The sequence below is a fragment of the Capra hircus genome, chromosome 18, assembly GCF_001704415.2.
Source record: "Capra hircus breed San Clemente chromosome 18, ASM170441v1, whole genome shotgun sequence".
NCBI lineage: Eukaryota > Metazoa > Chordata > Mammalia > Artiodactyla > Bovidae > Capra > Capra hircus.
In genome coordinates, this window is record NC_030825.1 from 52,022,861 (window position 1) to 52,048,548 (window position 25,688).

Below are 25,688 nucleotides of genomic sequence, written 5' to 3' on the forward strand. Positions count from 1 at the left end.
CTGCTTTCCTCTGTGTCTGGGTCCTTAATCAGCTTTCCCTGACCGCCTGCCCACCGACCTGCCTCACCATGCAGAGGTGGCCCTCCTTGGGCTCTGCTGAAGGCAGAACGCCGAGATGCAAAGGGAGGTTAATGTTGATGAATCTCAGACCCAAGCTCACCTTCTGGCTCGGCTGTCAACTCATAGGTAACCCAGTCTCCTTGTCTCCTGCCAGCCTGGGTCCCTCTCTGAGTTCCCACATGCTACAGCTCCAGAGATGAGGCAGCACTTCAGGGAAACCCTGCTCAGGTCCCCACGCAGAGCAGGGACATGGCTGGGGGTCCCCACGCAGAGCAGGGACACGGGCGGGGGCTGAGCGAAGAGGTCGCCAGACACAGCGGGATGCAGAAAGAGGTTGGGGAGCCAAGCCACAGAGAGGGTCCCCAGGGGCGGCTGAGAGGAAGAGGCCATGGTTGGGGGCCCTGAGGGGTGAAGAATCTCGCTCTGCTGTCCCCGGTGGGCTGGCTGCTCCCCCCACCACTCCCCGCCGGGCCCCCAGGGGACCTCGCTCTAATAATGTATTTGATCGACTCGCCGGCCGCGTACAAGCGATTATTGTCTTGTCGGGAGTCAAACGTATCGATCCGGTGAGAAATATGAGCGGAGCAATGGGGCCCGCGTGTCAGTTACCAGCCCCGCTGGCCCTGGGGAGCCCCCTACGTCTCCTTTAATTACCGCTCAGCCCTGAGCCCAGCCTGGTCTCCCCTGCGCCGCCTCCCTCCCAGGCTCCCTGCACCCCCAGTGGCCCCCGCTGCTTCCCAGCTCCCAGGCCCTACCTGCCTGGCTCAACTTGGCCTGAGGCCTCGTCTCCAGCTAAACGGCCACCATCTCCCGTGCCTGGGCCTCCCCGTTCCTGGCTGCCAGGCCCTGCCCACCCAGCATGCCCCTAACTCAGCCCCTCTGTCCTCTCCTGGGCAGGTGGAAGTCTCAGGCCCATTCTTCTTCAAGATGCCTCGACTTCAGCTCAGGAACTCAATTCTGGTCTGCTAGAGGCGATAATAGTGGAGTCAGCTTGAGAGGCAAGAGGGGTGGGGTGATTTTACTCACCATGGGTAGGGGGGGCATGAAAGGCTGTCCCCAGCTCCACCTCTCAGCCGGAGGCCTGGGAGGGCAGCACCGGAAACACGGGGTGCATCTCTCCCTTCTCTTGAGTTACCACCTGGAGCTCCCTCTTGACAAGGATGGTGTTGACTGTGGAGCATGGGGGGTGTTTTGGTGGGGTTTTGCTCCCTCTGTAAAGTCCTTATTACCCTCATTTCCAAGTCTTCCAAAACATAAATCCTAAATAAAAAAAGAGTTTAGCAGGCAAATGCAGCTTCAAGACAAGGCTCCAGTGCCATCATCCACCAGATGCCTGACCCTCCCGTATAGAAATCCTGCCATCTGAGAGAGAGAGAGAGGCAAAGAGGTGGGCCCGGAGGCAGGAGGTCTGAGGTGAAGCCAGCGGATGCTTCAGGGTCTCCGAATCTGCTCAGAGGAATGGCCTTCACAATATGGAATGTTATGAGTGTAGCTGGTGGGGCCACTGTCCCCTCTGTGCAGATGTAAGGACCACCACCATTCTCATGGAGTAGGCCTGCCTGCCTGGGAGTGTCTGGGCTGCACAGGGCCTGTGTACAGGCAGAAAGGCACTCTTGAAGGCGCTCACACTAACCTACGTGAGTGTGCATGGGTGTGAACGTGGGCACACATGGCTGGAAGGTATGCCTGGGTACACCTGTATAGCCGTGCCCATGTGCCCGCATGACAGAGCAGAGTTCTGGGCACACACGGGTAGTGTTCGTTGTTGTCAGGGCCTGGGCACCAGGAGTGTTTCAATGTGTCTGGATGTACACACGTGTGTGTGAAGTACTGGGGTCCCTGTGTAGAAACACTTGAGCGTGTGTATAGGAGTCCAGCCGTCCGTGTGCGCGCGCGGGCTCTGGGGGTCCGCCAGCGTAGGGTAGGGGCACAGCGAGTCCTGCAGGGCCCGGAGCGAGCAAGTGGGCTGTTTAGAGGCACCAGGCGGCCCAGCAGCCTCGGACCGCGGGCGGGGAAGCGGAAGAGGGCAGTGGGCTGGGCCGCGCCTTTGTCTGCGCCGCCGCGCGCGGGGAGCCCTGCGCCTTTGTGTGACCCTCGCAGGTGTGCGCGCGGGGGCGGGCGAGGGAAGGGGAGGGGCGGAGGGCGGGGCGCCTCCTCCGCACCGGCCCCGCCCTCTGGCCCATTGGCTGGGCGCTGCCGCCCTCTGGCGGGCACCGAGGGAAGCGTTGGGCCGCGAGCGCCGCAGCGCGAAGGGCCAGCCGGTGGCCCCGGGACCCGGTACTTCCCTCCACCCCAGCCACCTCCGGCGCCCGCTTTGCCCCCTGGCGGACCTCCTGCCGCTCCAGGGCAAGGCCCGGCCCTACCACTGCCCACGGGTACTTCTTCCCAGTGGTGGCCGTGGACGCCTCACCTGCGGGCAGAGGCCCGGCTGGGTTCCCCGTTGGCCACAGTCTGCGGAAGCCTCCTCCTGCCCTGCTTCTTGGCTTCAACGCTTCTTGCCTCTGACCCCTTAGAGAGGCCACCTCACGTCTCTGGTCCTCAGTCTTTGTCTGGAAAATGGGGGCAAATAGCACCTTCAGAGATGATGCCTGTCAGCTGTGACAGGCAGGGCCTAGCATTGGGAAAGGCCCGCCCCAAACTCCTAGCCAGTGTTTTAGTGCCGTGTTCTGGGTCCACCTTCTCTCCCAGACCCACAAGCCCTGCTCCAGATGTGCCGGCCGGTGGAGGCGGCAGAGAGGCAGGGCGCACCTCCTGGGGGCACAGCTGCAGAGTCAGCTCTTCCAGCCTCCTTGCGCTCTACCCCCCCACCCCCATTTCCCCAACACACACACACACACACACAACATGATTTGGGGTCCGCTGCCGGCTGGGGTGGGCCTTCGGGCACGGGTATTTTCCCTTCCGAAGGGGGCGGACCCTGTGGTTTCCTCCCTGGGTGACTTCCGGCAGCGAGGGCTTGGCCCCCAGAGAGGGCGGGGAGATGACACAGTTGTTCCCCCAGCCCTGCGGGGCGGGCAGCATGGTTCACTCCAGCATGGGGGCTCCAGGTAAGGGGCTGGGGCGCACAGGCAGCACCCAGGGGTTCGTTCTGGCTCGGCCTGCCCTTCCTCTCTGGCTGCTCCTCCGCTCTGTGACTCTGTGCCTCAGCAGCTGCCCCTCTCCCCATCCTGCGTGCCCACCCCTAGCTCCTCTGTCCCCTCCCCTCTCGCATCAGCCCTGGGGGGCTTCGGCCCTCTTCTCTCTTCCTCTGCCGCTCCCTGTCCTGGGGGGTCCGGGGGCGAGGGTGGAGCCAGGTGTTGGTCCCCTGCTCTCATGCAGAGGACCAGCGGGTGAGCGGCCTGCGTGATCCTGGGAGAGGACTGCCTGGGGGCTGGACCTCCGAGTGCGTCTGTGTACGCGCGTGTGAACAGTGGTTCTGCGTTTTCTATATATGACTGTCAGGTGTGCGTGTGCGAGGGGCTGTGTGTGAGGTTCTGTGGGGATAGCCTTGGCAAGGCTCTCTTGATTCACTTCCTCACTCCGTTCACCTCCGATGTCCCCTTCTCAGGTGGCCTCCCCTGCTTTCCCCATCTAAACGGGCAGCCAGTCCCGGCACTCTTGGGCCCCTCACCCTGTTCTGTCTTTTCTTCATGGTACTCATCACCCCTGAAAATGTATGATATGTTTGTGTGTTTATGAACCGCCTCCCCCACCAAGTGTCAGCGGACTGAGCGAACATTGTCTGCCAAGGGCTGTACAAAGTGACTTGTGCCTGTTGACTCATTTGGCATAACGTGTCCATCTCTGCATGATGCTCTAGGCGGTGCAGATAGGAGAGTTAAGTGAGGTAATATAGGAATAGCGGGGCCTGGACCACGGCCAGTGTCCATACTTCAGGGGTGTTTTGTTTGCAGCCCTGTAGTTCTGACCGTGGGGATGTGTCCCATTTGTCAGTGTCTGTGGAGCTGAATTTTGGTTTGGCCTGCGTCTGTGTGCATCAGCATTTGCGGGTGTCTTGTGATCCATCATCAACATGTATTTACGGAGCAGTTCTGTGCTGGATGTTGGAAATACTACCAAAGAAGGCAGTTCTGGGTCTGTCTTCCTGGAGTGCCCAGTTCAGTAACAGAGACAGACCTGTCACCAGATAAGGGAGGAAGCACAGGCAGACGGGTGAGAGCTGGGATGCAGGAGGCACAGGGCACTGGGCGAGCCCAGAAGACTTGCCCAATTCGGCTAATGGGGCATCAGGAAGGACTTCCTGGAGGAGGGCATGTCTGTTCTGAGATGAAGGATGAGTGGGTGTGAGCAGGCAAGGGAGGCAAGGAGGGGGCTGAGGTAGAAGGAAGGTTACTTGCAGGATGCTGTGTGATGTGATGATTTACTGAAGTGACCGTATGTGCAGCTATGGATGTGTGTGTGTGTGCGCGCGTGTGTATGCACAGTGCAGACGCAGCGACCCAGGGCATCTGCACAGGATAATGTGTACCTACTGTCTCTTCCCTGTCTGGGGGGAATGGCGGCTTTATCAGGCACTGGGTTAGACCCTTTATTTGGCATTTCTCAGAGAACTGCCCAGCCTGCAAGGCCTGCCTGGGCTCCCCAGCCTGGATGTGAATTAACACATGTGTGGTCTTGAGCAGGTCATGCCTCCTGCTCGGTCTTGGGCTCCACATCTCTGGACTGGATTCCGGGTTGCACCCTGGCCATCTCCCAGGAGGAGGGGACTCTGGGAGTGTGAGTAGGTGCACGTGTGTGTGTGTGTGTGTGTGTGTGTCTATCTGAGTGACCTGTGTGTGTGTACACATCTCTGTGTGTCTGTCTAGTGACTGTGTGTGTGTGTATACATTTGAGTCTACCTTTATGTCTGAGTGACTCGGGGTATATGTGTGTGTGCATATCTTGTGTGAGTACATCTTTGTTTGTCTACATGAGTGACCCGGATGTGTGTCTATACACGCATCTGTATCTGTCTGTGTGTCTGAGAGACTCTGGATGTGTGTGTACCCGTCTGTATGTGTGTCTGAGTGACTCTGGGTGTGTGTGTGTACTTCTCTGTGTGTCTGAGTGACTCTGGGTGTGTGAGTGTGTAGCTGTCTGTATGTGTGTCTAAATGAGTCTGAGTGAGTGTGCACAGCTTGTGTATGTACGTCTTGGTGTGTCTATCTCAGTGACCTGGATGTGAGTGTGTACCTGTCTCTGTTACTCTCTGTGTGTGTGTGTGTGTGTGTGTGTGTACATCTGGTGTGTGTCTATCTGAGTGACCTGGGTGTCTGTGCATCTGTCTGTGAGTGACTCTGGGACGTGCGTGTGTGTTTGGCGGTGACTCGGTGTGCAAGTGTGTGTACAGGCAGGTGTGCCCACACACGTCTGGGTGTGCGTTTTGCATATCTGCTGGTGGCATTGTGTCTGGGCTCGCACACATTCCCGTCTGGGATCCGCGCACCTGTCCCGTGTGCGTTTGCATGGGCTCGGCCCGTGTCGGAGCCCCGCCTGGCTGAGGCTGTGGTGTGCGCGCTCCGTGGCAGCTCCTGTCAGCACAGCTGCGGGGCCACCGCTCTTGTTGTGTCTGCATCCTCCTCCCTGACACCCAGGAGTGTTCGCTCCCTGGAGGCCACCCCAGGGACAGCTGTGGGGTGTGGGTGTGAAACGCTGCTCCCGGGGAGGCCGGGCTGGGCCAGTGGGCGCGCAGAGGTTCCCGGCAGCGCCCACTCGGCCCACAGGGGCTCCCAGGCCCCAGCCTTGCTTGAGGGCTTTGGAGGCCGGGGACCCAGGGGACAGGCCAAGCGGGGCCGGGAGGGGTGAGGGGCAGCCCTTGGGCCCTCTATATTTAGCCCCGTTTTCGGTAAGTGCTAACGAGAAGCTGGCCCAAGTCTGCTAAAACCGGCTGGGGGAACTGCAGAGGAGAAGTGAAAGTCCGGGGAGGGAGGGGAGGCGGAGGGGACCCAGGGCCCCAGGCCTGGGGCAGTCGGGCAAGCAAGCGGGTGTGAGCCCAGGGGCGGGGCAGCCCTGGGCGGGTCTGACCTGAGGGCGGTGGGACCCAGGGGCCCCTCTGGGTTACAGGGCTTTTTCCTGCCCGGTCCTCTGAAAAGTCGCACGCTGCCTGTGATGGGAGGAGGGAAGGGTGACCCTAAGCAGCCACCCAGACTTTCTGTGCAGATGAATGAGGCTTTGAGGGGGCACTTCTGAAGGTGGGGGGGAACGTTAGAGCAAATTAGAGTCACATGGAAGGGGGCTTGAAAAAATTAGGACACTTAGGTTTCACCTTGTGCCATAACACTGTGCCAGAGTGTTATGGGGTGGGATTGGGCATGAGTCTTTGTCTAGAGTTGAGAGAGAGAGAGAACGAGAGAGCCTGCAGGATGAGGTCTCAGCGAGCTTCTTGCCAGGGTCACCGTACCCTGAGTCCCCATGAAGACGTCACTGAAGCTTTGGGTCCATGGTGGAAATGGAGTCCCCCCAGTTCATCCCTGGTGGGGATGGTTTGATGAGACCCTCCTCTTAGGTTGGGCTCGATGAAGGAAGAGGAGAGGGGAGGACAGAGGCCTGGGGAACGGGCAGCTCTGGCCATTTCGCTGTCAGCCCAGCCGATGCTGCAGGGGTGTGTGGGCTGTGTGGGAGCTGGGGCCGGGGGCGGGATTGGGGAAACAGCGCTAGAGGGTTCACCTCAAGCCACGTTTGCCTTTGCAGCCACCATTCCTACAGAGGGGAGGTGACCTTAAAGGGTTAAGGTCAGGTGGGAGCCCCTGGGGGCCTGGGGCTGAGGGTTGAAGATCAGGGTTGAAGACCACAGAGAGAGGATTCTTTCCTGCATTCATTCATTCCAAAGACAGTCCCAGACTGTGTAGTGGTGACTCCAGTCTGGGCCCCAAGGAGCCCACCGTCTAGGGCAGGGGTCACCACCCAGGCAGTCAGGGTGTGTTGGGGGCAAAGGGAGCCCAGACGAGAGAGGCACTGACCACCTGGGCAGTCCAGGAGGACCTCACAGAGGCAGTGACGTGGAGCTGGGGACTTAAAGAGGAGCAGGAGTTTGCTAGTCAAGAAGGAAGGGGTCGTCCCAGGCTGAGGGGAGCAGAGGCAAAGGCCTGGAGGGGAGAGAGCGGGGTGGCCCTGCTCATCCTACCCACGCGGCCTGTGAGGACCCCAGATGAGTCAGCCCTGCCCCGAGGGCTTCCTAGCCTGATGGGGGAGACATTCTGGGGCCCAGATGACTACAGCCCTTAGGACAGTGACGGGGAGGTGGAGCCAGGGTGGAGGGAACAGGGCAGAGACCCCCACCTGAAGTCATCAGGGTGGTAACTTCATAGAGGACGGAGCCTGTGCTGGGTCCTGAAGGATGAGTAGGAGGTCGCCAGGCAGACAGAGTGGGGAACAGCGTTCCAGGCGGAGGGACCAGCCCACGCCAAGGCTCTTTATGTGACAGAGAGAGAGCAGGACAGGGGCAGGAACAAGTAAGAGACAGAGGGAGCCATAGAGAGGCCCAGACGTTTATAACCTGGGCTTCCAAGCTGGGTGATGCTGGGGACCCAGCAGTGAGTCGGCCCAGGCCTGTCCACTGGTCAGTGGGGAAGGACAAGGGCATAGGTGACCACAGCCCTGCGGGCTCGGGGCTGGATTGGTGAGAAGAGGCTGCCTTAGTTGGCTAGGGCTACCATAGCAAAGTAACCCCAGACGGGATGGCTTACACGATGGAAATGATTTTTCTCAAAATTCTGGAGGCTGGAAGTCCAAGGTCAAGCTGTCAGTGGGGTTAGTTTCTTCCAAGGCCTCCCTCCTTGGCTTGGGGTGGCCGTTGGCTCCCTGGGTCCTCACCTGGTCTTCCCTCTGTGCCTGTCCGCATCCCCGTCTCCTCATCTTATTAGGGACACCAGTCGACCTGGATCAGGGCCTAGCCTGAGGCCCTGATCTGTACGTAGAGCCTGATCTCATTTTGGCTTCATTACCTCTAAAGATCCTGTCTCCAAAGACGGTCACAGTCTGAGTTACTGGGGGTTAGGAATCCAAGAGAGGAATGTTGAGGGGTACAGCTCAGCACACAGCAGAGGCCGAGGATGAGCACGGGCCCTCTGGGGTGGAGGTGGGGCCCGAGACTGCCCCGGTCTGTGAGCAGGAGGGGCGTTCACCGGCGAGGTGAGGAAAGAACCTGTACGGCCTGGACCCCTGCCCCCCGCCCCTCATCAAGCAGAGGGCGATGCCAGCGTGACTGAAGAGAAGGGTGCATGAGTGCTAAGAGATGGGCAGCGGAGTGTGACGAGGGTCACACCCTGATGGCCAGGATGGGAGCCTGGGCTTTTCTTAGGAGACAGGGAACCGTGGAAGGGGTCACGGCCAGGGAAGGGGCTCCTGGTGGCAGCATGGTCACTGGCTGGAAGGAAGGGCTGCAGAGGTGGCTGCAGCACGGCTTTCCAGAATGCTGGCAGGGACGTAGGGCCACTCTAGGGTTTGTGGTGGCCTGCAGCAGGGCCAAGGGCTAGGAGATTTATTTGCTTGGCTTTAAAATGTCATTTATTCTGTATCTGGCTATGCTGGGCCTTCATCAGTGCACAGCCTCTTCTCGGGTTTCGGTGAGCAGGGGCTGCTCTCCAGTTGCCATGCGTGGGCCTCTCGTTGCGGTGGCCTCCCTTGTGGTGGAGCGCGGGCTCTAGGGGACTCAGGTCTCGGTAGTTAGGGCTCCCAGGATCTAGAGCACAGGCTCAGTAGCTATGGCACACGGGCTCAGCTGCCCCTCGTCATGTGGAATCTTCCCGGACCAGGGATTGAACTTGTGTCTCCTGCAGGTGACAGGAGGATTATCGGCAGGTGGATTCTTTACCACTGAGCCACCAAGGAAGCTGAGTCTGGGAGTTTTAGAGCCAGGATCAGGCAGGACTCCTGCTTCTTGATGCCCCAGGGTCAGGAGGCGGGGGGACTCCTTCCTCGGCTCCCTTTGTGACCTCCTGGGTCTCGGGGTCCTTAACCACTCAATGCCCCTTCCCCAGTGCCCAGAAATAGGGCCTCAACTCCGGGAGCATCTGGGCACCTTCTCCCCACCCCCACCTTGTAAGCTTATGCCTTAGTAGGACTATGTGCGGGCTTATTATTATTATCTTGTTTTATTTCTTTTTTGTGTGTGAAAACATATATATAGTAAAACGCTCAGGTTTTAACTGTACAGTTTGATGAATTTTACATACGTACAGACCCCCTCCCCCCGCCAAACCACCAAACAGATCACCTCCCAAGACATTTCTAACTCTCTGAAGGCTTCTTCACACCCTTTCCAGGTCAGCACCCCTCTAAAGGTGTCCACTAATCTGACCTTAATCACCTGAGGTTGTCCTGCCTGTTTCTGAGCTTCCCTTAATTGGGGTCCTGCTGTCTGTCCACTTCTGTCGTCTCATGTCTTTCCCCTGGCAGCAGGTTTGTGAGATTCAGCGTACGTGATGCAGGAGCTGGTTCTTTTCCGGGCTGTGGAGTATTTCGCTGTACAGACGCACCAATGTGTTGACTCGTCCCCGGTTAACGGGCAATGGGCCCTGGAGCCGTTTCCAGTGGGGGGAGGGCAGTTAGAAAAGGGCTGCTGCCCGGAACACATGTGCCCGGGGCGGTGGTGGGCAGGACGCTGCGTCCTCTGGGGTGGATGCCGGGAGAGGATGTGCTGGGAAGCGGCGCCTCTCTAACTTTGCTGGGTTGTACTTGGGTGGACTTACAGCCCCGTCAGCAGTGTGTGCCCTGGCTTTTTCCCTTTTTCCCCTTCGTTGCCGCCTGGCTCTCGTTGCTGCGCAGGCTGCTCTCGCGCTGTGGTGCACGGGCTTCTTGTTGCGGTGGCTTCTCTGCTTGCGGAGCGCGGGCTTGAGAGCCCAGGCGCCAGTAGTGGTGGTGCCTGGGCTTAGCTGCTCCGAGGCGTGTGGGATCTTCCTGGATCAGGGATCAAACCCATGACCCCTGCACTGGCAGGTGGATTCTTTACCACTGAGCCACAAGGGAAGCTCTGAGCTGGTTATTTAATCAGGAATTTCAAATCATAGTGGCATTCCTTGTCAAGTGACCCTCAGTTGCAAAATATCTGGACTTCTTTTTCAGTTGCAGAGGCTCTTCAGATCTCTCTTTTCTTTAACTATCTTGGACACAGAGCATGCTAGCGTTGGATGGCTCCGTGGATAGAATGGGGTCTTGGTGGGGATTTGGAGTGAGTTGTGAGATATTAGGGTCAGAGCCAGGGTCGAGAGTAAGGTCTGAGGCCAAGCTGGGAGTCCGGGTCAGGTGAAGGACTCGGGCCATCTGGACAAGAGCTGGGGATCAGTGTGGGTAAGAAAATTGCGAATGTGCCAGTCAGAAACCCAGACTAGGAGTCTAGGACCAGGAAGGGCTGGGTTTGAATGGCTCTCAGGGTGAGCCTGGGTTGGAGTCACTCTGGAGATAAAGTGGAGGGGATCAGAACAGGTTCATCAGACCATAGTGATACTGATTAGAAGCAGGAGCCCCGGAGTCACGAGGACCCCGGTCCAACCCGGGTGCCTCTGCTGTCTCACGGGGCTCTTGGGGAGGTGCCATCTGCCTGGAACCTTAGTTTTCTCCCCTGTAAAATGGGGGTAATATTGGCACCAGCTGCCAACGTGAGCTCTGAGTCATATCTCGCACTGTGCTGGTAGCACTCACCTTCCCATGACCAGAATCGGAGTGTTGTGAGCATGGGGTTGTTTCCCTTGCTCCGGGTCTCCTGTTTGCCACCTCCTTCCATTTCCTGTAGTGTGGGATGGGGTTCGTAGGGTGGAGGCTCCAGGTTGGATTAAGGGCTGCAGTCCCAGGTAAGGCTGCAGTCTAGGGTTAGCTCTGAGGACAAGGTCAAGGCAGAAGCGGATGGGGTTGGAGTTGGAGTCACAGAGATGAGAGCGGGGCCGCCCAGCCTGAAAGGGAGGCGGAGGGGGGAGTGGACGGGAAAGTGGTGGGCCGGGGAGGGGACCTGGGGCGCTGAATCACACCCGGAGATCTGAGGACTCGCTCCTGGGGGATGCTGCCGTCCCTCACACCTCCCAGGCCCTACTCAGAGTGGAAAACACGCCTCACCGAAACCTGATGGGGCAGGACGGGCGCCTGGGCGGCCGCTGCGAGGAGGCCCAAGGCTGACTCGCTCCTTCGGAGCATCACCAGCCTCCCCCAACCCCGGGCGGCCAGAGCCACGCCAGGACTGAGGGCCAACCTCACCTTCTGTCCTGCCCCAGGCCTCTCGGGGGGTTGGAGGCGACCCTCCCTGTGCCACCTTCCAGAGGGGCCAAGAGGCTCCTCTCCTGTCCTATCAGTGGAGGGCAGGGGCCTGGAGCAGAGGGCATGTCTCCAGGAAAGAGACACTTGCAAGGTGGCAGGGGCCTGGGGGTCTGGGGGAGAGGCTGGGTGGTGCTTGGGGAGCCACCCCAGAGCCCTGCTGGCTTCGGCACCCTCAGCCTACTGGCATCCCTCATTTGTCCTCAGAAATAAGAATGTCTAAGCCCCTGGAGGCCGAGAAGCAAGGTCTGGACTCTCCGTCAGAGCACACAGGTAAGTGGGGAACGGGACAGGAAGAGCAGAGGTCACCACGGGCAGAGGGCAGGGGCGCTGCGGGTTTTAGGGTCAGGGGCTAGTGACAACTCACCCCTCGTCCCTCTCTTTGCAGACACTGAAAGAAATGGACCAGACACTAACCATCAGGTCAGGAGGCAGGGGATGGGTATCGGGGAGAGGGGCAGAAGGGAGCAGAGCGGAGCTCTGTTGGGCAGGGGCAGGGTGTCAGAAGTTGCTTCATCTCACTGTTCCCATCGCCTACCCCCACTTGCTCTTTGCAGAACCCCCAGAATAAGACCTCCCCATTCTCGGTGTCCCCGACTGGCCCCAGTACCAAGGTAAGCCCCGGTCAGAGCAGCCAGGGTGACCGCTCGGGTGTGACATTTGATAGAGGGTCCCGGATGCCTGCTGTGGGCCCAGGGCCTGGCACCTTGGTGACAGGACTCCTCCCGCCCCTTCTCACCCTCAGGCTCCCGCCCCAGGCCTGTGACTCACCAGGGCTCCTTCCCCTTCCCTGGGGGGGTGGGGGTGGCCAGGGAAATCCCCCCCAGAGCCCCAGGGCGATGAACAACAGGAAGCTGAGGGCCCCGCCCCCATCCCAACTTCCCTGACTGAACAGGGGCCTGCCCCACCCCCACCCCCCAACGTACACACTCGAGGCCAGGCCAGGAGTGGGGAGCAGGTGGGGGCGGGCAGATCCAGTGAGGATGCGGCAGGAGAGGACAGCGGGCAGGCCGGAAGGGGCCAGATGGAGCACGTCCCACATCCAGACAGGGCCCTGCTGCAGGGCACAGCTGGGCTTCAAGGGGTGTCTGGTGCCCGGGTCTCCAACCTCCAGTCTGGTGGGGGTGGCCGGCCGATCCAGAGGCCTGAAGATGGCACAGGAGCAGAGGGGGCCTGGGCAGGACTCCTGACCCTGACCAGTGGTGGCTGGAGGATGGGGTGGGGGCCAGGAGGTGCTCTGAGACCATGGGAAAGTCACCCTCCCACCCTGGGCTCCTCAGTCTCCTCCAACCCAGGAGTGGGTACGGGCAGGTTGGGTGACCTCCTGACAGGTGTCCGGTCCAGAGTGCACAGACATGACCCCGAGGAGAAGGCCCCTGACTCTGACCAGTTTCACTCTGATCTCAAGCTGGGCTCTGGCCTCTGCCCTCAGAGCCAAGAGCATCCATTGCCCCCCTCCCCCCCAGCCCTGGCCCCCCTCCTCTGAATTTCTGCTGCCCAGCCTGCCCCCACAGCAGCCCTGCTTCTGCCCTAGGAGACCAGTGGGGCCTAGGGGAGCAAAGGCCCCGCTCCCTTCCCCACCCGCCTCTGTCCACAGCTGGTCTGCATTCCCTGCCCTTGCTGCTCCATCCCACCACATCTCTTCTGATGTCTCTCCCTTAGGGCAGTCCTTCGTGAGCTTCCATCAGGATGTCAGACATGCACACACCACCCTGTATGATTATTTACATCACAATTTTGTTAAATTGGTTCAATTAAAAAAAACTTATTATGGAAAATGTGAAACAAATAGAAAAGTAGAAGGAAGACCATAGCAAAAACAAACCTCCAGGTACCTGTCATTTAGCTTCAACAATAATCAACTCATGAACTGGCTTGCTTTCTCAACAGCTAAAATAAAACTTTTTTTTTAATGGAAATTTTATGAATGGAAAACCAGAATCACTTGCCATGGAAATAAAGACAACGATTATTAAAATTACCCAGAGACTCTTGCCTGTTGTAGGGTCTAAGCCTGAGACCAGTTCTCTATTGTTAGAAGGGAAGGTGAGCCAGGTTTGGAAGGTATTAGAGACATCCTTGCACCTAATGGAGACTTTTCTTAAAAGACCCAGAGAGAAGGAAAGAGCGCCGAGAAGCCTCGGACTCTCACCATGACACACAGTGTTAGTTTTTTAAAAACCTTTCATTAAAATATGACGCACACTTAGATCCTTGGCATACAACTCTGGATTTTCACAAATTGAACACCTGTGTTGTCAGCATCAGATCAAAAGACAGAACAGGACCAGACTTCCAGAAGGCCCTTAGTTTCCCCAGGAGGTCAGCCGTGGCCCTGACTTCAAGTTCCGCTGCTTCACACTGCATCCCCACACCCTAGGCTTTCTGACACTTGGATCCCACCCCCTGGGGCATGCCACTCACTCTCCGTTATTTGGCCGTTCCCAGGCCTCTGTCTGTCAATCTCAGTCTGTGTGGCAAACGCCATGCTCGCTCCTGCCAAGTTGCTGTGTTGCCTTGCGCAAGTCGTTTTCCCTCTATGGACCTCCTTTTGCAAGATGTTGTTGGGAGAGTGGGCTGAAGGATGATCCCTAACATTCCCCTCTGGGCCCGAGAGTGAGACCCCTCAAGCCGCACACCCCCACCCCACGTGTCTTTTACCAGCAGACCTCTTAGGCCAGCCCACCATTGTCTGGCTTTTTGTGTAGGAGGGGAGGAAGGCAGGGGCCTAGGGAGCACTGTGAGCTGGCCTGTCGTATGTGCTGGATGCAGGTGCACCTGTGGACTCCACGGAGAGATGAGGAGGGGCTCAGCGGGCTCTGGGTGGAAGCTGACAGCAGACCTTAGCCACGTCTGGCCTGCAGACACCTTTTGCTGACCTTGCCGCATTTCTGCCTTAGATTTTTACTGGCAGGGAGCAGAGTGGGGGCTGGTCAGGTCCCCCTTCAGGCAGGCGGGCACGCTCTTTCCAGCCCACTCCATCCACGCCTGCCCAAATCACCCATTTGCACCATCTGCCTGTTTTCCATCAGCTTTGACTTCGTGACCCATATTCTAAGGCGGTGATTTTTCTTTAATACCTTAAGACCCTTTCCTCCAACAAAGTCTTGTTCCACTGGACAGACAAGAGATGTACTTTGGGCTGAAGCAGATGACGGATGTGGTACCCAGAACCGTTTGGTCCCCCAGGCATCATATCCCATTTGACACATGGGGAACTGACCCCCAAGAGGGTAAAAGCACTCTCCGAAGGCAACCCTCTCCTGTCGGGAGTTTGGGTGCAGAGGCTAAACTGAGCGGTTAGCCAGCCCCTGCAGACCTTGCCTCCGACCCCCAGTCTGCTCCTCCCCGTGCGAGCGCCGGGCTGGCGTAGCCACACACGTGCCCTCTCTTTGGTTCGCAGGTGGGCATTCTCTCTGGCCTCCACTTAACATTCTGGGGTCCCGGACCCTGCCTCTCTCCCCCCCAGATCAAGGCTGAAGACCCCAGCGGCGACTCAGCCCCAGCAGCACCCCCGCCCCCGCAGCCGGCTCAGCCACACCTGCCCCAGGCCCAACTCATGTTGACTGGCAGCCAGCTAGCTGGAGTAAGTACCGGGGTGCACAGGGACACGGGACGGGGCGGGGGCGGGGAGGACAGGCCAGCCGCCTCCTGTCTGTTACAGGACCCACGGTGGCCTGGGGTATCCCGCCAGTCCCGCGGCCACTCTGTCCGCGCCTGCCTCTTCTGCCCGGTAACCCGCTTGGCTCCAGGCGCTAACTAACCCCTCTCTGCCTTCTCCGCTCCTCCCACGCTCCTCCTGCGGCCCCGCCCCGGCCCCGCCCCCCCGCAGCTCACGGCGCTGATGCCGGCTCAGCAGCAGCTCCTCCTGCAGCAAGCGCAGGCCCAGCTCCTGGCCGCCGCCGTGCAGCAGTCCAGCGCCGCCGCCGCCGCCGCCGCCTCCACCTCCTCCTCTTCTTCCTCCTCCTCCTCCTCCGCCTCCTCCTCGACCTCGCAGCCCCCAGCCTCCTCCTCCTCCGGGGGAGGCGACCTGCCACCACCACAGTCTGCCAGCCAGCCCCCGGGGACCCCACAGCTTACCCTGTCCCAGCCCATCCAGCTCACAGCACAGGTAAGGGCAGCCTCCAGGGGAGCACCCTCCCCCAGCCGAGCACCCTAGACTGCAGGAGGCTGGCTGGTCCCCGGGCACCATTTACCATTCTGACCACCAGCCACTGGCCGGGCAGTCCCCCAGCAACCCTAGGAAGCCTTGGGACACGCCACCACCCATCAGTGGGGGGCTAGACCGAGGCTCTGAGGGAGCACACCCTCCAGGTGAGGGGAGCACCTGACTCCCCGATTTCTGTGCACCTCGCTGTGGGGGCCCAGCCACCTGGGAGGCTGACACGTCATGCTCAGTTTACAGCAGAGGAAACCGGGGGTCACCTCAGTGGGCAGGACCTGTGTGTGGGTCCCATACGAAAGGCTGAGAATCAGAATCAGTGTCCCCACATCATGTCCTCTGGCTCATCCAGTGAGACCCTCTTTCAGAAAGAGGCCCATGGGTCAGGAAATGCCACGTTCTCTCTCCCCATTCTACAAACTTCCGGTCTACGTGGAATCATGCATATGAGGAGCCATATTAGCTTCTAGGCCTGCCACAAAAAGTGTCACTAATGAGGTAGCTTAAAACAACCAAAATGCATCATGTTAGACCAGAAGTCCAAAATCAAGGTGTCAGCAGAGCTGGGCTCTCTGTGAAGGCTCTCGGGGGAATCCCTCTTTGCTTCTTCCAGCTTCTGGTGGTGTGGGAAACCGCGGGCTTTCTCATAGACGGATGATTCCAGTCTCTGCCCCCGTCGTCACATGGCCGTCTTCTCTGTGCTTATCGGTCTCTGTGTCCATATTCCCCTCCTCGTAAAAGGACAGCAGTCACCGAATCAGGGCCCACGCTAATGACCTCATTTTAACTTGATCATATCTGCAAAGACCTCGTTTCCAAACCAGGTCATAGTTACAGGCACCAAGGGTTAGAATTCCCGCCATATCTTTTTAGGGAACACAATCCAACCATGGCAGTGGCCAATTCAACTGTTGGCAGTGGCCCACAGACTTCCCATAAGGATCCCTGACAGGAGCTGAGCAGAAGCTGGGCAGGCCTCCTCTTCTGACAGGCTGCTGTCTCCGGCGTACCCCTTCCTTCCACACCTGCCCATGTCACCCATCTGTGCTGTTTACCTGGTTTCCATATAGCATTTGAGTCTGTGACCCATGTTGCAGGACAGCGAAGGGCCTAGGAAGCCTTAGAACAAGGGACCCTGTTTAACTCCGCACGGCCCTGAGTTTCTCACAGTGACTGTTCCTAGGACCCTCCTCTTTCCCCGCCCCTTCCCTAGGAATCCCCTGGTGGCCTCTGCTGTCTGCACCAGGGAGCTGTCCAGCGCCCACGAGACTTCCCTTGGCAGCCGTTAGCCTCTGATGGACCGGCTCCACTGCTGGCCAGCACTCTCATTTGGGGCTTAACACCAAGCGCATTTCTGCCTTCTTAGTGCTTCCTGCCACGAGGTCTGGCTCCTCAGCAACACAGAGCAATCTGGCCTCGCTGCTCTATAGTGACTTTCCCAAACAGATCGTCCCAATGCCTGGCTCGCCACTGTTGCCCCATGTAGTCTGTTGGATGCGGCCTTGGTACCAGGCACTGTGCTAATGCAACCGCCTTGAATCCACAGACCCTCATCATGCCTGAGGCTCCGGGGAGGTGAAGTGACTTCTCCTGCCTCAGGTCATACCGTGAGCTCAAGGGGCATTGCCAGCCCGAGTCCAGAGCTGTAACCACATGATCTGGGGCTGCTGCCCCTCTCTGGCACCCCTCCCTCCCTGGCCACCAGAGACCCCTGCAATTTGCCTCGCAGCACACACCTCTCTTTACTGGGCAGTGCTGAGGCTCAGGGCTCCTCACTAGGCTCCTCCAATCTCTGTCCTCCTTTCTACCTGGAAGTCACCTGTGTTTATCTGGTCAGCTCCTCCTCTTCCTTTAAGTCCCAGCTCAGGAGTCTGCGCCTCCAGGAAGTCTTCCATGACTTCTCTTTCTCTCGCTGGTTTGATTTTCTGCTTTCTGATCACCAAAAGCTGTGTGAAAATAGGCCCTCGAAAATCTCTGTTGAAGGAACACAGACTACAGGGAGGGCAGAGGGACAGGGCAGCCTAGTGCAGACCCAACCAGGCCATCAGCCCCAGGAGCAGCAGACGCTCCTGTTCAGCCAGTGCCTACAGGCTCTCCACAGACCCCGGGAACAGCAGGCTGACCCTCTGCCGCCTGCTGCCCTGCCCGCGCCCTGGTTCTCCAGGCCTGCTCCTGCCCAGCCCTCTCCCCTCGCTCTGCCTGCCCCAGCTTCCCTCAGCTCTCATCTTCATCTGTCCCCTGCGAGTGCCAAGCTAGGCTGAGGTGGTTTCCTGGGAGTTCCATCGCCCCACGATCTCACTTCCTCAGCAGATAAATGTTTATCCCGGGCAGCCCAGGAGCAGGGAAGCAAGCTGCCTGTGCTCAGGCCGCGGTGGGCACCACGTCCTCCCGTGCTCACTGCCCCGCTGCAGTCACAGCCAGCCTGGCCCTGGCTTGACTCTCTTCCCAGCCTGTGTCTTGTGCATGCTGGGGCCATTTAACTTCTCTTGCCTGCTCAGCTCTGTCCCGCCCTCACTTCACAGATATTTCCCTTGTGTCGAGCCCTGGCAGGAAGCAGGCATGACTCACGCAGAGCCTTGTCCCTGGAGGGGCTCCCAGTCTCATAGAGAAACAGACACACCAATAAGCCACCAAGAAATGTTTGAGAAGTTCTCATAAAGTTAAAAGGGCTTCCCAGGTGGCACTAGTGGTAAAGAACCTGCCTGCCAGTGCAGGAGAGCTAAGAGACGCGGGTTTAATCCCTGGGTCGTCAAGACCCCATAGAGGAGGGCATGGCAACCCACTTCAGTATTCTTGCCTGGAGAATCCCATGGACAGAGGAGCCTTGTGGGCCACGGTCCATAGGGTCCCACAGAGTTGGACACAACTGAAGTGACTTAGCAGACATGCAGGCAAGAGAGTCAAGGGCATTCATAGTCCTAGCACTTTGAAATTGTACGTAAAGTACAAAGAGAAAGTCCAGCTTCTATCCCTGTAATGCCAGCTTCCAAAAAGTCCTGTTGGTCAGCTTGACAGGAACCTTCCTTGCATTTCCCTATCTTGAACAGATGAAGAGGTGATTATAATACCATTTTACCACTAACTTTTTTTTTGGCTGCACCACATTTGTTGTGGAATCCCAGTTTCCTGACCAGGCATTGAACCTGAGCCCTTGGCAGTGAAAGCAGAGTCCTAACCACTGGGCCACCACAGAACTCCCTCTAATTTTTACACTCTGTGCAGCCAGCACTGGGCACAGTGCCTTCTACCGAGGTGGCCTCACAGGTATTTACTGAATCAGGGAGGGATGTTTTGCTGCAGCTTTTCAATCAAGGGTAGGGAATACATCTCTCCTGGGGAGTCATTCAGAACGTCTGGGGTAGGAGAGGCATTGATTGAACCTTTATATTCACTGCTAAAACATCATTTTGTCTCTGGAGAACCCGGCGAGTTGGGGGGATGGCCCCATTCCATCTTACGGCCGCAGCAAATAGAGCTCGAGAAGATCTTTTAGGCAGGCAGGACCTAGTGAAGAAAGGTGACCGGGAGAAACCTGCTGGGAGTGGTGGGGACGCCGGAAAAGGAAAGCGGTGGTGTCTGAGGGAGTCAGGGCAGGCTTCTCAGAGGAAGTGGCATCCGCACCGAGGAGGGACAAGTGGGAGTTTGCCAGGTGGATGAGTGGAGGAGGGGTTCCAGGCATGGGAAGGGCAAGTGCAAAGTGAGAGAGTAAGGCAGGCTTGGGGAGGCGGTGGGTGGACACAAATGAAGGATGAGGTGGGAGGAGGTGTCAGCGTGGCCACAGCTCCCGCTTTAGGCAGTTAAAGAGTAAGAGGGAATATTTGGCTCAGGCCACTGAAAAGGCCCAGCCTAGAACATCAGACCTGGCCCCAGGGGTCTGTCTTCCTTTTCATTCTGGGACGGGCACAGTGGATACCAGCACTTCTAGCCTTGCAGCCACCGTGCCCACCCACTGCCAAGTCATTGTCTCCTGACCCCTGAGAAGGTGGGCTCAGCCCTGCCTGGACTACGTGGTGTGAGCATGGGAAGGGGAGGACCCCAGGAGGAGATGAGTCCTGCCACTAGAGAAGAGGTGGGAGAATGCCAGGTGAGCCCAGGCACCCATCTGGAGGTGTTCAGCCGTATACCCACAGGCCCCAGAGTCCAGGAGCCAGGCGGAGGCTCGCTGGTCACTCCAGGACTCCTGGGCTGGGAATCTGTTGGGCCTTGTCTGTCCTGGAATTTTAGCATGAGGTAGCATGGAATGTTGGGCTCAGATGGTAAAGAACCTGTCTGCCAGTGGAGTTGATGCAGGTTCGATCCTTGGGTCAGGAAGATCCCCTGGAGAAGGGAATGGCAACCCACTCCAGTATTCTTGCCTGGAGAATCCCAAGGACAGAGGAGCCTGGCAGGCTACAGTCCATGGGATCACAAAGAGTCCAACACAACTTGGTGACTAACAACAACAGCATGGGATGTTATATGCAGTTGGCATGTAGGTGCTTTTCCTCCCTGTTGACTGGTGCTCTGTTCCACGGTGTGCTGCCCCAGTCGCTGCTCCACGCGGCAGGGCCAGCCTCTGGGGGATGGGGGCATACATAGAAGATCCTGTGCTAGAGACAGGCCACCTCTGTCCACCTGCAACCCCAACCTTTAGAGCTTCCCTCAGTGGAGGCGACCAGAGGAATCATATTCATTTACTCATTCAACTAACACTTACTGAGCACCTGTGTATGCCAGGCTCTCACTCATGGCCGTGAGGGGACAGCTGGGAGCAAGGCAGAGGGGGCTGCCCTTGAGGACGTTATTATGTTCTAGTGGAGAGACAGACAGTAAACAAGTCAACAAACCAGCAAAGCAAGACGGTTTTAGCATAAGTGTAATGAAGAACATGAAACAGGGTGCTGCCCTAGGGGAGGAAGCCACTTTTTTTTTTTTTTTTGCAGCGCTGCAGAACACACTGGGTCGGGGATTGAACCCTTATTTATTTATTTTAACATCAAAAGCATTTAGCCGATTAACAATGTTGTGATAGTTTCAGGTGAACAGTGAAGGGACTCAGCCATACTTAGACATGTATCCATTCTTCCCCAAACTGCAGGAGGAAGTCACTTTCAATGGATAGTCAGGAAAAGCTTCACTGAGAAGGTGGCCTTTGAGAACCAAGGCCTGAATGAGTCAGGCATGAAGGCAGTGGAAGAGCTTGGGAAAGGGCAACAGCAGGTACAAGGGTCCTGAGGCAGAAACCAGCCTGACGTGTTCAGGACACAGAGGAAGGTGAAATGTGTGAAACAGAGTGAGTGGGAAGCAAGTGGGAGGTGAGGGGCTGTGGCAGAGGCAGGCAGGACTGGCTTTTGCAGCATCTCGTAGGCAAGATCCAGGAGTTGGGAAGGTGTGCTGGGTATGATGGGAGGCAGTAGGGGGTGCTAAGCAGGTTAGGAATGTGCCCCAACTGACCCTTTACAAAGCTCCTTCAGCTGCTCTGGGTAGAATGGACTAGAAGCAAGGAGCCGAGTGGGAAGCCCTTGCAGGCATCCCTGAAGGTGATGAGGGTGGAGGTGGGGTCCAGCATACTCTTTTGTATGGATCCTATAGGTCAAGGGTGACTCCTGGGACTCTGGCTTCAGCGACTGGGTGGTGGCGAGGTGGTTTCCTGAGCTGGGGAAGGCAGGGGAGGAACAGGGTGTTTTGGAGGGCGGGGCTGAGGAACCAGGAGTTTCACTTTGGACATGGTAGGGTTTAGAGAGTCTGTTAATCACCCAAAAGTAGAGACATCAAATAGGCAGATGGATATTAGAGGCTGAAGCTCGGTGGAAGGTCTGGGCAGGAGCTGAAAGTTGTCAGTTTCCAGGAAGAGGATGGACCCTTGGGGCTCCTGCCCTCGAGAGCTCATGGGGTGACATGAGGCGGGTGATGGGAGGGTGCAGTGCCAGCAAATGCTTGTGTTGGGGGAGTATGTTCTGGTTTTCGAGATGCTTTGATAATAATAATATTACTCAGGCCTCAAAACAACCCAGTGAAGAGTTAGACGTTTTTACTCTCGTTTTATAGATGAAAGAGTGATCCAGGTGGTCCTAGTGAAAGAACCCACCTGCCAATGCAGGAGACGTAAGAGACACGGGTTCGATCCCTGAGTCAGGAAGATTCCCTGGAGAAGGAAATGGCAACCCACTCCAGTATTCTTGCCTGGAGAATCCCATGGACAGAGGAGTCTGGTGGGCTACAGTCCATGGGGTCTCAAAGAGTCAGATACAACTGAAGCGACTTAGCATGTATGTACACATATGTGGAAAACTGAGGCCCCAAGAGAAATGACTCAGTAAAAATGACTGCTGTTTAAGGAGAACCCTTTAAGTGAATCAGGGATCAGGCTAAATGTTCTACATGCCTTGTTTCATTTAATTCTTTAACACCCCCATATAAGAATTATTGAGGTATCATTTGAATAAATTGAGGCTTAAAGAGGGTAAAGAACTGCCCGTGGTCTCAGGTGTGTAAAGGAAAGTCAGGTGTCTGGCTGGCTCCAGAGCCCAGGTATTCCAGGACACCTTGCATTGTTACCCCAGTCAGTACAGCCCAGAGAGAGAGCTGGTGTACCCCCAAGTCACTCAGGAATTCGCTGGTGGTGCAGTGGTTAAGGGGTCTCCCTGGTTGCTCCGAGGTAAAAGAATCTTCCTGCCAATGTAGGAGATACAGATTTGATCCCTGGGTTGGGAAGATCCCCTGGAGAAGGAAATGGCAACCCACTCCAGTGTTCTTGCCAGGAAAATCCCATGGACAGAGAAGCCTTGGGGTCTCAGAGTTGGACATGACTGAGCTGCTGTGCATGGACACACGCCAGTGATTAGGACTACGTGCTCTCACTGCCAAGGGCCCGAGTTTGAACCCTGGTTGGAGAACTAAGATCCCACAAGCTGTGAAATGTGCCCCCACCCTAAAAAAGGAGGAAGCAGGCACAACATCCAAGACTCGAATCGCCATGGTTCTCAGATGAAAGGGACCCTTGCACCCCCCAGGTGACCTTCCCACCCACTATGGGAACTCCCTCCATATTGTTCTGAGCAGGTGGGGGTGCAGTGTCACCCAGGGGGCCCCCAGGACGGATGCTTCCTGCCCCCCAAGTGGCCCCTTCCACTGGGCTTTCACACAGTCACTGCAGTGTACTCTACACGGCTCCCGGCCCCCATCCCTTCCTGTCTTCCACACCTGGCCCTCAGTTCAGGCTCTTCATGTCCTGGCAGCACAGTGTCCAGAACAGGTCGTAATTTGCCCTATCAGGGAGGACAAGCCAGTGTAGACGTGCGCGCTGACACCTTCCCCTTGGGGTGGCTGTCAGTGTGTGTGGAGGCCAGTCTTGGGGGGCAGGGAAGTTGGCCTGTGCGGTGGAGTGAAGCGCTGCACCTGCTGGGCTCGGCCTGGTGCCTCTAGTTCCTTCTCAAGGCTGCCTCCTCCCCACCAGGTGGAACCAGCCCAGTGGGCGATTACATTGCAGTTCACCCATAGGTCATATAACCACCCTGTCTCAGTCTTTCTGCCCCCAGTCTGCGGCCAAAATCCTACCTGTGGCAAAACCCAGCCAGTTGGCACCCAGACACCATCAGTCCTAAGATTTATCCTATGCATTCTCTGAAAATTCGTGTATCACCTGTACCGCCCTGCCCTGGGGCAGGGGAGTGATCAGATGACAGCGATGAGCAAGAATGTGGCCCTTTCCTTCTCAGCTTTGATAGGCTGTGCTAGCCCTCTGTTCTGGTTTTTTTCGAAGGTTAGGGACAGAGCAGATGATCCACTAATATCCCAGCAAGGGTCCAGCAGGCATGCCTCCGCTTACTCTAACTTTTCCATGGCCTGTTTCGGTTCTAACACGCCCCTCAGTGGCTTCACAGGGCGAGCCGGTTCAGATGGCGCTAGGTTGTAGAGAAATGGCGCCCCCTACTGGCTAACCCTTGGTCTTGCGGCAGCTCACTGCTCTTCCCAGAATCTCCTCTCTTGTTCTTTTTTTGCACATATGGATGAATGGATGTATGTATGTATTCATTTGGCTGTGCCAGGTCTTAATTGCAGCAGGCAGGATATTTAGTTGCCTCATGTGAACTCCCTGGTCAGGAAACGAAGATCCCAAAAACTGTGTGGCAGTTAAAAAAAAAATTTGATGGAAAGTTGTGGAGGCTTAATTTTTTTTGTTTGTTTTGGCTGCCACGCAGCTTGCAAGTTCTTTGCTCCTGACCAGGGGTCGAACCCAGGCCCCAGCAGTGAAAGCGCAGAATGCTGGCCACCAGATTGCCAGGGAATTCCCTCTATTAATATTTAAGAACAAGAAACTGGGTTCCACAGACCATCGCAACAGGGGTCTGTGGATAGAATTCAGGGGTGAGAGTCCATGAACTTGGATGGGAAAAAATTTTGTCTCACTTTTCACTATCCTCTCACTGAAAACGTAGCATTTCCTTCTGGCATGCATAAAGGCAGCAGAGCACAGTAGTATTGGGAGGGCTTGGACTTTGCCACCTATGGAATGAACAGATATTTCCATATTCTATTACAGTTTTGCAGATCTTTTAAAATATAATTTTCAATCATTGTTTTGAAATTACAGTAGTCATTCAGCTTGTTGCTTGCTCCTATTTAGTGGGTTAACAAAGAAGCCCATTGATTACTGTTTATCACAGTCAAAAATATATTTGATGATTGTATTTTAATATAAGTGATTTGCTTTGAAGTTCTGTATATTTTACGTTGCACTTTTTTTTTAATTCTGGGAAGGAGGGTAGATTTTGGCAGATATTGAAGCATTCAAAGCACAAAAATGTGTAGAAAAAAATTTGGTAGAGGACTTCGCTGGCAGTCTAGTGGTTAGGACTCTGTGCTTCCACTGCAGAGGTCATGGGTTCGATCCCTTGTCGGGGAATTAAGAACCTGCAAGCTGTGACAGTCGGCCAAAAAAAGATACGAAAAAAATTTTGGTAGGACTTATGGATAGACTGGATGGATAAGAGAGGGAGAAATCAGGGCTGATCCCCCAGTTTGAGTAACGGTGGGTGGGGGACTGGTTAAGGTTCTCATGCAAGTCCTCACTGTGAGACCCACGCAAATTGCTATGCATTTCCCCATCTTTTCCCTCTCCCTGCTGATTCAGAAAGAAATCTGCAGACCTCTTTTTCAGCCTTCTGGAGATAAAGGGGGATTTCTCCTGAGAGTCACACTCCCAGAGAGATAGGAGTTAGTAAATATTTTAATTCTTATTTATTTTAATAAATAAGCTGAGAGTTATACAAAATCAGAACAATGCTACTTATAAGATTATTTCTGGCCTTACTTTTTGGATTCAATTCAGTGGGCACTAAACGGGGGCTTTCCAGGCTCTACTAAGGGTGAGGTGTTTAGTCCCTCAGTCGTGTCCAACTCTTTGCAAGCCCATGGACTGTATCCCGCCAGGTTCCTCTGTCCCAGGGATTTCCCAGGCAAGAATACTGGAGTAGGTTGCCATTTCCTTCTCCAGCAGATCTTCCTGAACCAGGGATCGAATCCAGGTCTCCTACATTCCAGGCAGATTCTTTACTGCTGAGCCACCGGGCCTTTTAAGGAAAAGAGGACAGGGAGTTCTCTGGTGTCCCAGTGGCTAGGATTCCAGGCTTTCACTTCCTTGAGCCTGGGTTCATTCCCTGGTTGGGGAGCTGAGATCCCATGAGCCACACAGCGTGGCCAAAACAATAATAAATATAAAATGAAAACTACTGAAAAGTACACAGATCATAAGTATACAGCTCAATGAGACTCACAAACCGAGCACACCCATTTAACAGGCGCTCAGATCAATATGAATATGGCCAGGCCTCTAGAAGCCCCTAAAGATCCCTTTTGGTCTGTGAAAGTGTTAGTGGCTCAGTTGTGTTCAACTCTTTGCGATCCCATGGACTGTAGCCTGTCAGGCTCCTCTGTCCATCAGATTCTCCAGGCAAGAATACTGGAGTTGGGTGCCATTCCCTTCTCTAGGGGGTCTTCCTGACCCAGGGATTGAACCTGGGTCTCCTGCACTGCAGGCAGGTGCTATATGTTCTGAGCCACACATGCAAATGGAACTTAAAAATCCAGGTGTAGCCAAGGTTGGTTCCTTCTGAGGGCTGGAGAAAAGGATTTGTTCCAGGCCTCTCTGCTTGGCTTGCAGATGACCACCTTCTCCCTGCATCTCTTCATGTCAGCTTTCCTCTATCCGTGTTTGTCTCTGTCTGCAAATCTCCCCAGATTATATGGATACTAGTCATATTGGATC

The 25,688-nt window shown here is 56.3% G+C and overlaps 1 protein-coding gene across 5 annotated transcripts in view; it reads left to right on the top strand.

The window, feature by feature from the left end:
• Positions 1–25,688, top strand: part of POU2F2 (POU class 2 homeobox 2) — a 60,487-nt gene that overhangs the window by 23,380 nt on the left and 11,419 nt on the right. For 2 of the 5 annotated variants that reach the window (XM_018062485.1, XM_013971347.2), the window contains exons 1-5: positions 3,025–3,107; positions 11,488–11,553; positions 11,669–11,703; positions 11,838–11,894; positions 14,750–14,866. In XM_018062485.1, coding sequence (XP_017917974.1) covers positions 3,041–3,107; positions 11,488–11,553; positions 11,669–11,703; positions 11,838–11,894; positions 14,750–14,866 — 342 coding nt within the window. In that variant the 5' untranslated portion in view covers positions 3,025–3,040. Of the gene's footprint in view, positions 1–3,024; positions 3,108–11,487; positions 11,554–11,668; positions 11,704–11,837; positions 11,895–14,749; positions 14,867–25,688 lie in introns of those variants that run through there. The other 3 variants (XM_018062487.1, XM_018062488.1, XM_018062486.1) reach the window with 2 other exon arrangements.